The sequence below is a fragment of the Salmo salar genome, chromosome 12 (genome assembly GCF_965601325.2).
Source record: "Salmo salar chromosome 12, fSalSal1, whole genome shotgun sequence".
NCBI lineage: Eukaryota > Metazoa > Chordata > Actinopteri > Salmoniformes > Salmonidae > Salmo > Salmo salar.
In genome coordinates, this window is record NC_138302.1 from 6,288,267 (window position 1) to 6,304,076 (window position 15,810).

At 41.2% G+C, this 15,810-nt stretch overlaps 1 protein-coding gene across 1 annotated transcript; it reads left to right on the top strand.

Moving 5' to 3' along the window:
- Positions 1-4,769: 4,769 nt before the first annotated feature.
- Positions 4,770-14,265, top strand: LOC106596815 (uncharacterized). The gene is made up of 2 exons (XM_014188078.3): positions 4,770-5,677; positions 10,462-14,265. Exons 1-2 carry the CDS (start codon positions 5,299-5,301, stop codon positions 11,181-11,183), a joined length of 1,101 nt encoding a protein of 366 aa, XP_014043553.2. The 5' UTR covers positions 4,770-5,298; the 3' UTR covers positions 11,184-14,265.
- The last annotated feature ends 1,545 nt before the right edge of the window (positions 14,266-15,810 follow it).

Below are 15,810 nucleotides of genomic sequence, written 5' to 3' on the forward strand. Positions count from 1 at the left end.
GATTTGTGTATATTCTCTGTGTTAATCAAGTGCTATTTAAATGTGATATATTTCCTCTTGTGTTTGCATTGTATATGTATGTGAAAAATAAACAAATGTACAGACTGAGAAAAACGTACAATTCTTATTCCAACAGTATTTATCCATAATGTACATATTCATATTGAGATGTGTGTACTGCAAGGCAGGATCAATAAGGTAGCCATCTAACTTTTATAAAGAACCAGAAATAACTATGGATTTCCTGGTTCTTTCAAAAATCTCAACTTAGATATGCGTTTTTCAGACCATGCCCATTTCAAGCTTCTCTTTTCAAAAAAAGAAAAGATAGCTGGCTAACTCATTGATCCTGCTGTTGTTGTATACCCCTCGGGTGTAAGTCTGCGTAGAGGAAAACAGGCCAGGTCCTAGTGTTCCACCACCCTAAAAGAGACAATAAATATCACCCCCACCCCCACCGTTTCAGTCGCACATGCTCCTTAATATTTTCCTGTGCGACCTGGAATTTTAATACGGGAGCACCAGTGCGCCTAGAAAAAAATATCACCCAGATAAATACTTTTTGTAATGATAAGGCTTTGCTGTACTCTTGTTTCCTGAGTACAGATTCATTAGCGTCATGCTTGAACCATTACTACAGCGAAAACTGCTCATTTCACGTATTGGGGGGCGCATTTTCCATTCATAAACCATGTCGTTTGCTGTTCTAAAACTACTTGCGGGCTGTTAACCATTTTCTTTTACATGTTGTTTAGTCATGTTTCTTACCTCATTAGCTAGGTAGGTAGCAACCTGTTAACTTTATTAGTACATTAAAACATTTGGGGGCACAGAAAGATTGGAAACGGGATAACTTCTTCGGGAGATCATAGCAGTGAATGACATCTCTAGCGTGTGGTCGTCACAAACGTTCTTAAAGAGACCGTGTTCAATGTTCCATGCATCTCAATAGGAAAATAGTGCTTTTACATCATGTTTAAACGTAATATTACACAAATTACTTATTTGCCTCAATATTTTTTGTATTTCTAATAAACTAATTTCTAGGGCACAGCATGTGCTTCAGAAGTAGCTAGACTTCATATAAGCTATATCTCAATCGATTAAAAAAATAATTCTTATTATTCTGTAAAACATGCAGTTATATTGGAGTTTTTACTCCTGAAACCTATACTATGAATTAGGTTTGAGGAGTTAGCGAGGTAACTTAGTGGTTAACTCAGAGTTCAACTCGGGATAACCAGTCACACGAATGTGGCTCACCTTTAAACCAGGTAGATTGCTATTGTAAGGAATCCTTCAGAACTAACCTGGTCTGGGGCAGGCTACCTCAGGACTAACTCCACTTATGCTGAATCAAGTGTCTGAGCTGCGAGTTGAGGACCAATGAAAATCGGATTTCCTCCCTCTCGCAAAGATTGCGTCCTTGTCCCATTTAATTTGAGGAAGACTGATTTAAATATTTTATAGATCAAATTGCTTATTTTTTAAATATTAAAATACTGATCACATTACATGTTTTCACACACAGTAAAACTTTAGTATGAATAAATAACTATTTTATTGATAGGAGTGGTGAAAAAGGTGCTTGTGCATTGATAAGCACACCAAAGATCACATTAATGACAAGTAACAATGTAATAAAATAAAGATGCCTACTTCACAGCAGCCTGCTGAGTTTGCAAGATAACTTTTCCTTCATTTGGATTTCAGCACAAATTAATATGTGGTACTGCCCTGACAAACAAAGGTTGCAGTTTGGAAACTGCAGTAATTGGCAGTCCACTGTGTTATTTTGGATGCATTATTTGCTGCATACTGCAATTATAATGTACTCTTACTGCAATATTTTTTCGTAAGGGGGACTCCTCCATGGATTGATGGTTCGGCATTGTCTGTCGGTGTTCCACTAGCCATGTGCGACATAAACACTTACAAGCCTAGCTAGAACAGGCTTGAATAAGCAGCGGGTGCACCATCACTTATAAGCTACAACAGGCTTTATCAGGAATCAAGGTAAGACCCAGATGCAGACTGTCAACGTAACAATGTTTATTGTAACAACAGGGGCAGGCAAAGACAGGTCAAGGCAGGCAGGGGTCGATAATCCAGGGTAAGGTGAAGGTACAGGACGGCAGGCAGACTCAGGGTCAGGGACAGGCAGAGTTCAGTAATCCAGAGGTGGAGCAAAGGTACAGGACGGCAGGCAGGCTCATGGTCAGGCGGGCGGGTACAGGGTCAGGACAGGCAAAGGTCAAAAACCAAGAGGATGAGAAAGAGAGGCTGGAAATTGATAGGAGATGACAGGAAAAATGCTGGTAAGCTTGAACGAACAAGACGAACTGGCAACAAACAGACAGAGAACACAGGTATAAATACACAGGGGATAAATGGGAAGATGGGTGATTTCTGGAGGGGGGTGCTGACAAGCACAAGGACAGGTGAAACAGATCAGGATTCTGACAGGCTTGAGTAAGCAGCGAGTGCACTATCACTTACAAGCTACAACAGGCTTGAGTAAGCAGCTGGTGCACTATCAATATCCACCTTCATAATACGGATATAGCCTGAGCTAGAATGTGAAGCTAACTGAAGCTGGCTAGTTTTATACAGTAAGCCTGAGTAGATCTAGCTTGCTTCATATTATACCCCTCAGATCCTGACAAAAGCTTAAGATGGTTTTGGGGGTTATTTAAGCTCTGAAGATCCATTCCCCAAGTTCATAAGTAGTTATCTTGAGCCTGTTCGCAAAAAAGAAAAAACAACGTAGCGGGAAATACAGAAATATTTCCTTCTACCTCGCTAGGATCAGCTCGTCCAAAATGTACGAATACAAACTTGAAAACACTGATTATCATGACAATTTAGTCCACGGAGTGAAACTACCGAACAGTAGGTAGCCTTCATTCCATATTGTCCATTTTACTTTGACGTGTCCTGTTTTTGGTATGTAGTGTCATACATCAAAGCACATATTTATTTGATAGGGCGCTATTTAGGCCAATGGATCGGAGACATGTTATATACATACATATACTAGCCGGCAACCACCTGGTTACTCAACCCTGCACCTTAGAGGCTGCTGCCCTATCTATATACATAGACATGGAATCACTGGTCATATTAATAATGTTAAATACAGGGCCTTCGGAAAGTATTCAGACCCTTTGACTTTTTCCACATTTTGTTAGGTTACAGCCTTTTCCAAAAATGTATTAAGTTGTTTTTTCCCCCTCATCAATCTACACTCCATACCATAATAACAAAGCAAAAGCAGGATTTTAGAAATTTTTGCGAATTTATAAAAAATAAAAAACATATCACATTTACATAAGTATTCAGACCCTTTATTCAGTACTTTCAAATCAAATCAAATTGAATTGGTCACATACACGTGTTTATCAGATGTTATTGCTGGTGTAGCGAAGTCTGAGGCCCTGAGCGCTCTGGAGCAGGTTTTCATCAAGGATCTCTCTGTACTTTGCTCCGTTCAGCTTTGCCTAGATCCTGACTAGTCTCCCAGTCCCTGCTGCTGAAAAACACCCCCACAGCATGATGCTGCCACCACCATGCTTCACCGTAGGGATGGTGCCAGGTTTCCTCCAGATGTGACGCTTGACCTAGGTAATATTATCTGACATGTTACAGCTACACTGGACTAAACGTTTATAAAGGTAGACCTAGGTAATATTATCTGACATGTTACAGGTACACTGGACTAAACATTTATAAAGGTAGACCTAGGTAATATGATATGTTACAGGTACACTGGACTAAACGTTTATAAAGGTAGACCTAGGTAATATGATATGACATGTTACAGGTACACTGGACTAAACATTTATAAAGGTAGACCTAGGTAACTTTATATGACATGTTACAGGTACACTGGACTAAATGTTTATAAAGGTAGACCTAGGTAATATGATATGTTACAGGTACACTGGACTAAACGTTTATAAAGGTAGACCTAGGTAATATGATATGACATGTTACAGGTACACTGGACTAAATGTTTATAAAGGTAGACCTAGGTAATATGATATGTTACAGGTACACTGGACTAAACATTTATAAAGGTAGACCTAGGTAATATGATATGTTACAGGTACACTGGACTAAACGTTTATAAAGGTAGACCAAGGTAATATGACATGTTACAGGTACACTGGACTAAACATTTATAAAGGTAGACCTAGGTAATATGATATGACATGTTACAGGTACACTGGACTAAACGTTTATAAAGGTAGACCTAGGTAATATGATATGACATGTTACAGGTACACTGGACTAAACGTTTATAAAGGTAGACCTAGGTAATATGACATGTTACAGGTACACTGGACTAAACGTTTATAAAGGTAGACCTAGGTAATATGATATGACATTTTACAGGTACACTGGACTAAACATTTATAAAGGTAGACCTAGGTAATATTATACGACATACTGTATGTTGCAGATACATTCATAAATGTACACTGGACCCAACATTTATGCCTCGCCATCACTCAGCTTTGAATTGAATTGAATTTATTTGGGTGAAAACCTAATACAACAATATGTAATATATTCCCAGAGGATGGCAAAGTATTAATTAAAGTGTGTAAAGGAAACTGCTTGTGATTTTAAGAAAAGAGAGTACCAGTTCATCACAGACAGTAGTTGATAGCACCCAACCAGAGCTTCTAACTACATCGTTTTAGATGCCTTCTGGCATGTTTGGAAAGCATATCTGCTTGTTTTAAATGGGTCGAATCTATGTATTATTTGGTTTGGTTGAATAGTGAATATTTTTTTACCTCAGCTGCATTACCCACTCCAGTCAGCAGATGGCAACGTGTGTATGTTATGTCGGGGGATGCTGTGTGACGTATAAACCAGTGGACGGACGGTACGCTTTTTTGTTCAAAACAAGCCTGGTAAGGGTGAACTTGGGCAACTTGCTAAACATTGTCGAATTCGAGAAACGTTCTGTATATATTAGACACAGTTTTTTTTAACACACGCGCATGTCTACGTGTTAACCTGTTTTATTCCACATAGTTAGCTAGCTATCTTAGCTAATGCTAAACATCTAATGCTATCTAGCTAGCTAACATCCCCGACCATGAGCTCACTAAGCTACTCCCCCACCTTCTAAAGAAGAGGAGGTCTGTTGGACGGAGAAAGAAGCTCCCGTGAAAGAGAAGGAAGAGGAAGCTGTTACGTTGTTTGTCGGGTAGGTGGCTTGCTAAGTTAGAATTAACCTTAGGTTAGTTGCTAATGCTATCTACCTAGCTAACATCCCCGACCATGACCTCACTAAGCTACTCCCTCACTTCTAAAGAAGAAGAGGTCAGCTGGCCGGATAAAGAAGCTCTGGGGCTGAACATTATCGTAAAAGAAGAAGAAGAAGAGGAGGATTTTACAGTGAAAGGACAGGAAGGTGAAGAAGAAGATGCCGTGTTTGGAGTGAAGAAGGAGAAGGAGGCTGTCACAGTGAAAGAAGAGGAGGAAGATTTCAAAATAATGAAGGAGGAAGAGGAGGCTATTACATTGAAAGAAGAAGTTATAGTGAAAGAAGAGGAAGAACCTTTTAGAGTGGATGAGGAAGAGGAGGATATCTCAATAAAAGAGGAAGATGTCTTGGGAGTGGAGGAGGAGCTTGAGACTGAAGATCTGATTGATACCAGTAAGTACGATCTTAAAAACAGGGGCACAAGCTCTTGTCTGCAGTTATTGAACCAAAGTGTAGTTTTAAAGGGGCAGGCATTCTAGTGAGGTTCTACACATACCATGATATCAAACTCAACCTTTTATATTTTTCAGTGATGAAGACATGGATGTCTCACGGGTGGGGTTGTGTATGCAAAATGCTGCAACTTTGAGCACTTCGATCTCCTGAATATTTTGGCATTCAGGTCAAAAAAATAACTTCCTGACCTCTTCTACCATGGGGGACAAACGGTTGGAAGGTTCCATTCAAATCTAGAGGGGTGCACTTAAAAAATCACTTCAGTCATATGGAACGACCCTGTTGTTTAATCTATTAAACTGTTTCCTGTACTCACTTGGCTATTCATTTGGGGGCTCCCGAGTGGCACAGCGGTCTAAGGCACTGCATCTCAGTGGTAGAGGTGTCACTACAGATACCATGGTTCGATTCCAGGCTGTATCACAACTGGCCGTGATTGGGGGTCCTAATAGGGTGGCGCACAATTGGCCCAGCGTCGTTCGGGTTTGGTCAGGGTAGGTCGTCATTGTAAATAAGAATTTGTTCTTAACTGACTTGCCTAGTTAAATAAAAGTTAAATAAATAGTAATACATTCTTTAGGGTTAGTATCCTGATTCTCATCCCGTCAAACCGTCCTTCTCTCATCCTAGGATTTACAGTATTACTGGCATAGTACGCAAGGGGGTGCCAAAAAACGCAAAAAATACCATTGAATGTCTTCTACCAGAATGCTAACAAATGTAGCACAAGTAATAGCGAATTTCCATGGAGGCTGCTAGCTAAATATGCTAACGAGTGCAAACAGAAATAAACAAATTGCAAAGACAAGTGTAACCGATGTGAAATGCCTAGCTAGTTAGAGGGGTGCGCGCTAATAGCATTTCAATCGGTGACGTCACTCGCTCTGAGACCTTGAAGTAGTTGTTCCCCTTGCTCTGCAAGGGCCGCGGCTTTTGTGGAGCGATGGGTAACGATGCTTCGAGGGTGGCTGTTGTCGATGTGTGCAGAGGGTCCCTGGTTCGAGCCCAGGTAGGGGCGAGGAGAGGGACGGAAGCGATACTGTTACACAGGCAATCTAGCTCATGAAGTTATACTTGATATAGATAGGAGCTACAGAATTGTGTTTGGACATTTACAAGTGAACGTGAACGAGAGGCAATGTCCAAATGAACAATGTTTTGATGCATGCTTGTCTGAAGGAAGAACATTACTGGCTCTGAAGCAGCATGTGTACACACAGTGTCTGTGTGGAGTCTGGAGTCGCTAGGGCAACGGGCCCCCCTGCTCTGAGAAGATGGGGGAGGAGCAGACGGGCTTAGAACGGAGAGGAGGGAAAAAAATGCAAGGAAATCAAAAGATGCTAGTGGCAGCTATACAGATAACTAATTCAAATGGCTTTGATTTCTCAAACACGGCAGAAAGCTTACACAATATGATGCCCCATCACCTTATTAATTAAGTAACGTACTTAGATAACTAGCAAGTTAAACTTAGGGGTTTTGCGTTAACGCAGAATTCTTCATTTTCCACACAGAAAAAGAGAAAGCATAAGAATTATTATCTTGCTGCGTTTTGTGAACACAGATCTAAAATGCTTGTTATTGTCATTTTGGCATCAGACACATTTGGTGCTTCAGTTGCACTTCTCCACTCAGAACGCCAGTTCCTGAATTCTCATCTATCAGCAGACGGCTGACTGATGTGGAGCGACTTTTCTCAGGTCAAATGCCAGATTAACTTCAAGCAAAACATTAGGAAATGTAGCTGGCTACATTCTCTCTATGCTAAACATTAGAAATATGATGGCCACGTATCGTTTTGCTAAAACTACCTTGCTTTTTCATTGTAAGCTCATTTACTTGTGTGGCTGCCAGCCAAATAGTACGAACTGTTGTCATCTGATGGAAATTAAGCTATTTTCCGCCAAATGTGTTGCACTATAGTTGCACGTCCCTGATCATTCTATATATTAAATGGGACCCCTGTCAATACACAGCTGGACACACCAGTCCCAGGTTTCTCCCTTGGTATTTACAAACAAACACCTGACTGGCTCAACTGTTCTGAGGAACTAAGCTTCATAATGTAAAAAAACGTGACAGGTGACATGAGGTACGTGATCTGCTTTATCTCCTAACACATTGTTGACTGCAGGTATTTACTTAAAAAGTAGCTACAAATATTACAATGTATAGAAAAACTTCAAATAAATAGTTTAAAGTTGTCGTGTCTTTGGGGTACCATTAAACTGAAGACATGTTTATCAATTAACTCCCTGTAATTATTATCACGCGATTAAACTGATTAATCGTTTAATTGTAATTAACTAGGAGATCGGGGCACCAAGGAGAATATTCAGATTACAAAGTTATAATTTTCCTATATTAGAATATAGGCCGATTATCTTCTGGTTTAATGGTGTATTTTACCTCGAGTCCAGTCTCATTCCAAACGTCGTAAATTGTTGTATCTGCACGAACCCAGTCTTTACTAAAATCATCCATACATCAATTGTCTTAAAATCATTTATTTACTACACTAAGTAATTAACAGAAAACATACAAACAGTAATTATCGTCACAAAGGATTGGTATAGTAATGTGCCCTAATGGCTAACAGGCATGGCTGGTCTGTTAGACAATGGGTCATAAACGGTCAGCTGAGAAGGTACACAGAGTTCATTAATATTAACAATTGAAGGCTCGCTCATTCGGGAACAATTGCAATCAATATATATTTACGCTCATGTGTCGTCGGGATCCTTGTTCGAGCGTCGTTCTGATGGAGAGTTCTCTCTCTCTCTCTCTCTCTCTCTCTCTCTCTCGGTTAGAATGGATCTTTCAAAGCGACATTCATTAATGTCGTTATAGGATGGATGTTTCGTTGGTCTTCGCGTTCGATGATATAATTTACTTAGCTGCAGACTAATAATTAATATCAAAGACTTGTTCTTATTCTGTCAGTATCAATAGTCTAAAAGTTAACCATGTGGTATAGTTCACTTTCAGTAGAGGAATTGGATGGTAAAACCTATTGGCCATGGAGTGGAGGCCTGGTCTGGAGAAATGTAGCTCAGGGTATAGTTTTATAGTCACCCTTGAACAGGCTTGTCAAATGACGCCTGGTCCTGTCTGTGTCCCTTGGGGGCGTGCCGATGGCTGAGTGAAGCTTGGTACAGAAATCCAATTCTATCACATTAACATCAGTACATAGCATCTCAATGTATTACAAATAGCTTTATCCTTATTAATACATTTTATACAACCATTATGATGCAAGTCTCAAGCTGAGGCTATTATATAAACAGTTTTATGGTAATATGGCTATATTGTCTCTTCTGAGTATCACAAAATTGTACCAAGCGGACCAGTTCGTAGCTGGATTCTTCACCAATCTTCCATACCTTCTCCAGAACACAAATGTCGCTTGGCTCCCCAATTCTGTGAGTTGGAAGAATTTCCTGTGTCTCTCTATGGGCCATGTGGCCAGAGACTCTCCTGGAATTTTACCACTCCTTCACACAGGGACTGGGTGGGGGAAGGTAGGTTGGGGGATGGTGCAAAAGGGGAGGGGGTCAACTGTCCTCCCTGTACCAAAAGAGGCCAACGTCATGACAAAGTATTGATGGTACTGTAGAGATTGTTAAAGATGCAAAGAGTGGAGGCCACCAACAAAATGGGTTTGATACATGCGTCTTTTGACTTTTAAATGAATGATATATGGCCTATATATAGAGTCCTGAACAGAGTCTTGTCCATCAGTTGCTGTGGATGGAGTGGAACATTAAATATAGAGTCCAGGACAGAGTCTTGTCCATCAGTCGCTGTGGATGGAGTGGAACATTAAATATAGAGTCCTGGACAGAGTCTTGTCCATCAGTCGCTGTGGATGGAGTGGAACATTAAATATAGAGTCCAGGACAGAGTCTTGTCCATCAGTCACTGTGGATGGAGTGGAACATTAAATATAGAGTCCTGGCAGAGTCTGCTACATCAGTTGCTGTGGATGTAGGGGAACATTAAATATAGAGTCCTGGACAGAGTCTTGTCCATCAGTCGCTGTGGATGGAGTGGAACATTAAATATAGAGTCCTGGACAGAGTCTTGTCCATCAGTCGCTGTGGATGGAGTGGAACATTACATATAGCGTCCTGGATAGAGTCTTGTCCATCATTCGCTTCAGGTTAAGAGTGTTGGGCTAGTAACCGAAAGGTTGCTGGTTCGAATCCCCGAGCCAATTAGGTGAAAAATATGTCAATGTGACCTTGAGCAAGGTACTTAACCCTACTTTATCTGGATTAGAGTGTCTTCTAAATGACAAATCATGTAACAATTTCAATATAATAATGTTTTCGGTTCACAATAATTTCATTTCTAAGTACTAAAACATGGGTAGTGGTCCTAGAACAGAGATCACATGGTCAAAGGTCAATCAGCTAAAAACCTGCCTTTTGAAAGTAAGGTTCTAGAGTGTTATTATTATTTGTATTATATTGGCCACCAAGTAAAAAATAAATAAATGAAAACTGGCCTCAGGTTATTACCAGTCTGGATTAAACCTCATAGGAAGACCATTTTTTCATGTGGAGGTTTCATTCAGGTCTCTGTTTAACTAAATACTCAGTATTTTATTGAGGGATCTAGTCTAGATTAAACCTTATAGGAAGACCGTTTTACCATGTGGAGGTCTTATTCAGGTCTCTGTTTAGTATTTAGCTAAATACTCTGTTTGTCTTTGGCAGGAGAGAGACCAGATTCTAACTCTGACAGTGGGAAGAGTTCTTCAGTGGCACCAGACTCCGAGACGCCCAAACCAGCAAGACAACATCACTGCTCCCACTGTGGAAAGAGTTTTTGGTGGTTAGGGCACCTTAGACACCATAAGAGAACACACACAGGGGAGAAGCCCTACCAATGCTCCCAGTGTGGAAAGAGATTTACCATGTTAGGGAACCTGAAACAGCATGAGAGGACACACACTGCAGAAAGGCCTTTCAAATGTTCCAAGTGTGGAAAGAGTTTTACATGGTTAAGGTACCTGAATAAGCATGAGGAAATACACCTAGTAGGGAGGAAGACCTGCCAATGCTCTCAGTGTGGAAAGAGATTTACTACGTTGGGGTACCTGAAAACACACAAGAGAATACACTCCGGAGAGAAGCCTTACCAATGCTCCCAATGTGGAATGACTTATAACCAGTTAGGGAACCTGAAATCACATGAGAGAATACACACGGGAGAAAAGCCCTTCCAGTGCTCCCAGTGTGGAAAGAGATTTACTGGTTCAAAGAACCTGAAATTGCATGTGAGAATACATCGAGATAAACATACAAATACACAGGAGGGGAAGGAGGAGGAGGAGAAGACATACCACTGCTCTAATTGCGGAAAGACATTTTCCCAGTCAGAGGACCTGAAATCACATGAGAGAATAGAGAGGCTGTGTTCCGACTTGTGTTTTTGACTTAGAATGTGTTTTTTCTTCAAGCCACATGAAATCATATTGTACACTGAGTACACCAAACATTAGGATCACCTTCCTAATATTGAGTTGCACCCCCCCCCCCCCCCCCCCCATTTTGCCCTCAGAACAGCCTCCATTCATCGGGGCATGGACTACAAGATGTTGAAAGCCTTCTACAGGGATGCTGGCCTATGTTGAGTCCAATGCTTCCCATAGTTGTGTCAAGTTGGCTGGATGTCCTTTGGGTAGTGGACCATTATTTGATACACATGGGATACTGTTGAGCTTGAAAAACCCAGCCTGGCACCTACTACTATACCCAGTTCAAAGGCAATTAAATATTTTGTCTTGCCCATTCACCCTCTGAATGGCACACACACACAAACCAGGTTTAAAATGTTTTCGTTAACCTGTCTCCTCCATTTCATCTAAACTGATTGAAGTGGATTTAACAAGTGAGCTCAATAAGGGATCAAAGTTTTCACCTGGATTCACCTGGTCAGTCTATCTCAGGTGTTCTTAATGTTTTGTATTCTCAGTGTATATATGCTTGCCCAAAAAATGTGCCTATTTTTATTTTACCTCAAATCAGAATGTATTTTGTTTTAATTATTACCTTTGATCTGATACAGGTATAAACCTGCTCGTTATATGATTTGGATATGTAATGTAAAGTATTCAATAGATTAGTATAACTTGCATTTCTTGATTCTATAGTTGAATTTAGTCGTTTTCTTTCATTCAGTAAATTTGTGGATGTGTAAGTGAAATGTGTAAATGTAATGGTCGCCACGCTGCTTGCTTAGCGAGTAGCGCACCACTTCGTCCTGATTTGGCTCACACCGAGGATCAAACCCAGGACTTCTCTGCCTTGATAGCACACGTGACCACCCTCCTGAGTCATCTTACCAGTCGACCGCAAAGCAAAGCTAGCAATTCCTTGGCTCAAGAGGGGACCAGTTCAGGCTGAGGAGTGAGTTTTTACACATTTGCTCTATATAAGAGTGTGCAAAGCTGTCATCAAGGTGAAGGGTGGCTACTTTGAAGAATCTCAAATATAAAATATATTTAGATTTGTTTAGCACATTTTTGGTTAATACATGATTCCATATGTGTGATTTCATAGATTTGAAAAACCCTGTAAAGAAAAACCTTGGAATGAGTAGGTGTGTCCAAACTTTTGACTGGTAGTGTACATGATGTATTGTTACACCATGTAGGAGCAGTATAGACCTAGTCTGTTCATTATATACATCTACATGATGTATTGTTACACCATGTTGGAGCAGTATAGACCTAGTCTGTTCATTATATACATCTACATGATGTATTGTTACACCATGTTGGAGCAGTATAGACCTAGTCTGTTCATTATATACATCTACATGATGTATTGTTACACCATGTAGGAGCAGTATAGACCTAGTCTTTTCATTATATACATCTACATGATGTATTGTTACACCATGTAGGAGCAGTATAGACCTAGTCTGTTCATTAAATACATCTACATGATGTATTGTTACACCATGTAGGAGCAGTATAGATCTAGTCTGTTCATTATATACATCTACATGATGTATTGTTACACCATGTAGGAGCAGTGTAGACCTAGTCTGTTCATTATATATATCTAAACTCAGCAAAAAAAGAAACGTCCCCTTTTCAGGACCCAGTCTTTGAAAGATAATTCGTAAAAATCCAAATAACTTCACAGATCTTCATTGTAAAGGGTTTAAACACTGTTTCCCATGCTTGTTCAATAAACCATAAACAAACAATTAATGAACATGCACCTGTGGAACGGTCGTTAAGACACTAACAGCTTACAGACGGTAGGCAATTAAGGTCACAGTTATGAAAACTTAGGACACTAAAGAGGCCTTTCTACTGACTGAAAAACACCAAAAGAAAGATGCCCAGGGTCCGTGCTCATCTGCGTGAACGTGCCTTAGGCATGCTGCAAGGAGGCATGAGGACTGCAGATGTGGCCAGGGCAATAAATTGCAATGTCTGTACTGTGAGACCCCTAAGACAGCGCTACAGGGAGACAGGATGGACAGCTGATCATCCTTGCAGTGGCAGACCATGTGTAACAACACCTGCACAAGATCGGTACATCCGAACATCACACGTGCGGGACAGGTACAGGATGGCAACAACAACTGCCCGAGTTACACCAGGAACTTACAATCCCTCCATCAGTGCTCAGACTGTCCGCAATAGGCTGAGAGAGGTTGGACTGAGGGCTTGTAGGCCTGTTGTAAGGCAGGTCCTCACCAGATATCACCGGCAACAACGTCGCCTATGGGCACAAACCCACCATCGCTGGACCAGACAGGACTGGCAAAAAGTGCTCTTCACTGACGAGTAGCGGTTTTGTCTCACCAGGGGTGATGGTCGGATTCGCGTTTATCGTCGAAGGAATGAGTGTTACACCGAGGCCTGTACTCTGGAGCGGGATCGATTTGGAGGTGGAGGGTCCGTCATGGTCTGGGGCGGTGTGTCACAGCATCATCGGACTGAGCTTGTTGTCATTGCAGGCAATCCCAACGCTGTGCGTTACAGGGAAGACATCCTCCTCCCTCATGTGGTACCCTTCCTGCAGGCTCATCTTGACATGACCCTCCAGCATGACAATGCCACCAGCCATACTACTCATTCTGTGCGTGATTTCTTGCAAGACAGGAATGTCAGTGTTCTGCCATGGCCAGCGAAGAGCCCGGATCTCAATCCCATTGAGCAGGTCTGGGACCTGTTGCATCGGAGGGTGAGGGCTAGGGCCATTCCCACCAGAAATGTCCAGGAACTTGCAGGTGCCTTGGTGGAAATGTGGGGTAACATCTCACAGCAAGAACTGGCAAATCTGGTGCAGTCCATGAGGAGGAGATGCACTCCAGTACTTAATGCAGCTGGTGGCCACACCAGATACTGACTGCTACTTTTGATTTTGACCCCCCCTTTGTTCAGGGACACATTATTCCATTTCTGTTCAGTTTATGTCTCAGTTGTTGAATCTTGTTATGTTTATACAAATATTTACACATGTTAAGTTTGGTGAAAATAAATGCAGTTGACAGTGAGAGGACATTTTATTTTTTGCTGAGTTTATATGGACAGTGCCCTGCTCTCTAACACTGCAATGATATTAAACTATTTGGACAGTGGCGTGAAAAAGTATTTGCCTTATAATAATAAACCCTCACATAATGCTGCCCAAAAACAATGAAAACTTCTCTCACCCAGTGGCATATGGGCTATTTAGGTGAGTGTTGGTGTTGCCACATGAAGCAGTGTCCACTTTGCATAAGGCAACATGGACAGATAGGACTCTACCTGTGTAGAGCACATGCCCCTTTACCCTTCTAGTCTCTAAAGTGCCCTTTTGGGTGGTGGTATAATTTCTATAAATGTTTTGTTCAACATTTGTGCTGAACCCACTTCCCGCAAGTCGTCGTTAAATTTACCTAAATTATTTAGTATTTTCCTTCAACTTTCTGAAGAGGAAATGCCACAGAAATGCCCATCATGAGTGTGTGCGTTTTTTCTACCACTATGTGTAGCTGTTAGCGATGATGCTAATGACAACCATCATCATCAATATTATGGGCACCTCCCCTTGCGAGAATAACGGCACTAAGCCATTTTCTTTGAATTATAATAAATGTTTCATGAGATTGTAGATGGATCTTAGACCATGCCTCCATACAGACGTCAACCAGAACCTTGATATCCGTCGGTCTGCGCCTATGGACTGCCCTCTTCAATTCAAACCACAGGTTCTCAATGGGGTTCGTTCCGGAGACTGAGATGGCCATTGCAAAATGTTGGTTTGTAGTCAATGAACCATTTCTATCTATGTGGATTTTGATGTGTGCTTGGAGCGGCAGGCAGCCTAGCGGTTAGAGCGTTGCTAGATCGAATCCCCGAGCTGACAAGATAAAAATCGGTCGTTCTGCCCCTGAACAAGGCAGTTAACCCACTGTTCCTAAGCCGTCATTATAAATAAGAATTTGTTCTTAACTGACTTGCCTAGTTAAATAAAATAAAAATTGTCTATCTGGATGATCCATTTGAAGCCAAGTTTCAGCCTCCTGTCAGAGGAAACCAGATTTTGGCCAAACATTTCCTGGTACTTGGTAGAATTCATGATGCTGTTGACCGTAACAAAGGCCTTAGGACCAGTGGAAGCGGAACAGCCCCGTAACATCAAATATCCCCTACCATATTTTACAGTAGATTTGAGGTTCTTTACTGCTCGTTCATCTATCTTTCGATGCAAACCTACCGCTAGTGTGTCTAGCCAAAGACCTCCATCTTTGTTTCATATCACCATATTACCTTTTTTCAATCCAAGGGCCAAACCCAACGCTGTTTAGCTCCAGGTGTTTACATGTGTTGGTTACTCTCACTAAATGCAGTTTTTTTCTGGCAACTCCTCAAGAGCCTACTGGCATGTAGGTGGCATCTAATTGGAGATTCAGAGACCCCAAGATGACCAAGTTCTGGAATTCTAATTCTAATGGGAGATTCAGAGACTTGGTGACCCCGAGATGACCAAGTTCTGGAATTCTAATTCTAATTGGAGATTGAGACTTGATGACCCCAAGATGACCAAGTTCTGTAA

Coding starts and splice junctions, on each gene's coding strand:
- LOC106596815 (XM_014188078.3), top strand. CDS start 5,299: ATGACCTCACTAAGCTACTCCCTCACTTCTAAAGAAGAAGAGGTCAGC. Junction 5,678..10,461: donor TGAAGATCTGATTGATACCA/GTAAGTACGATC, acceptor TGTCTTTGGCAG/GAGAGAGACCAGATTCTAAC.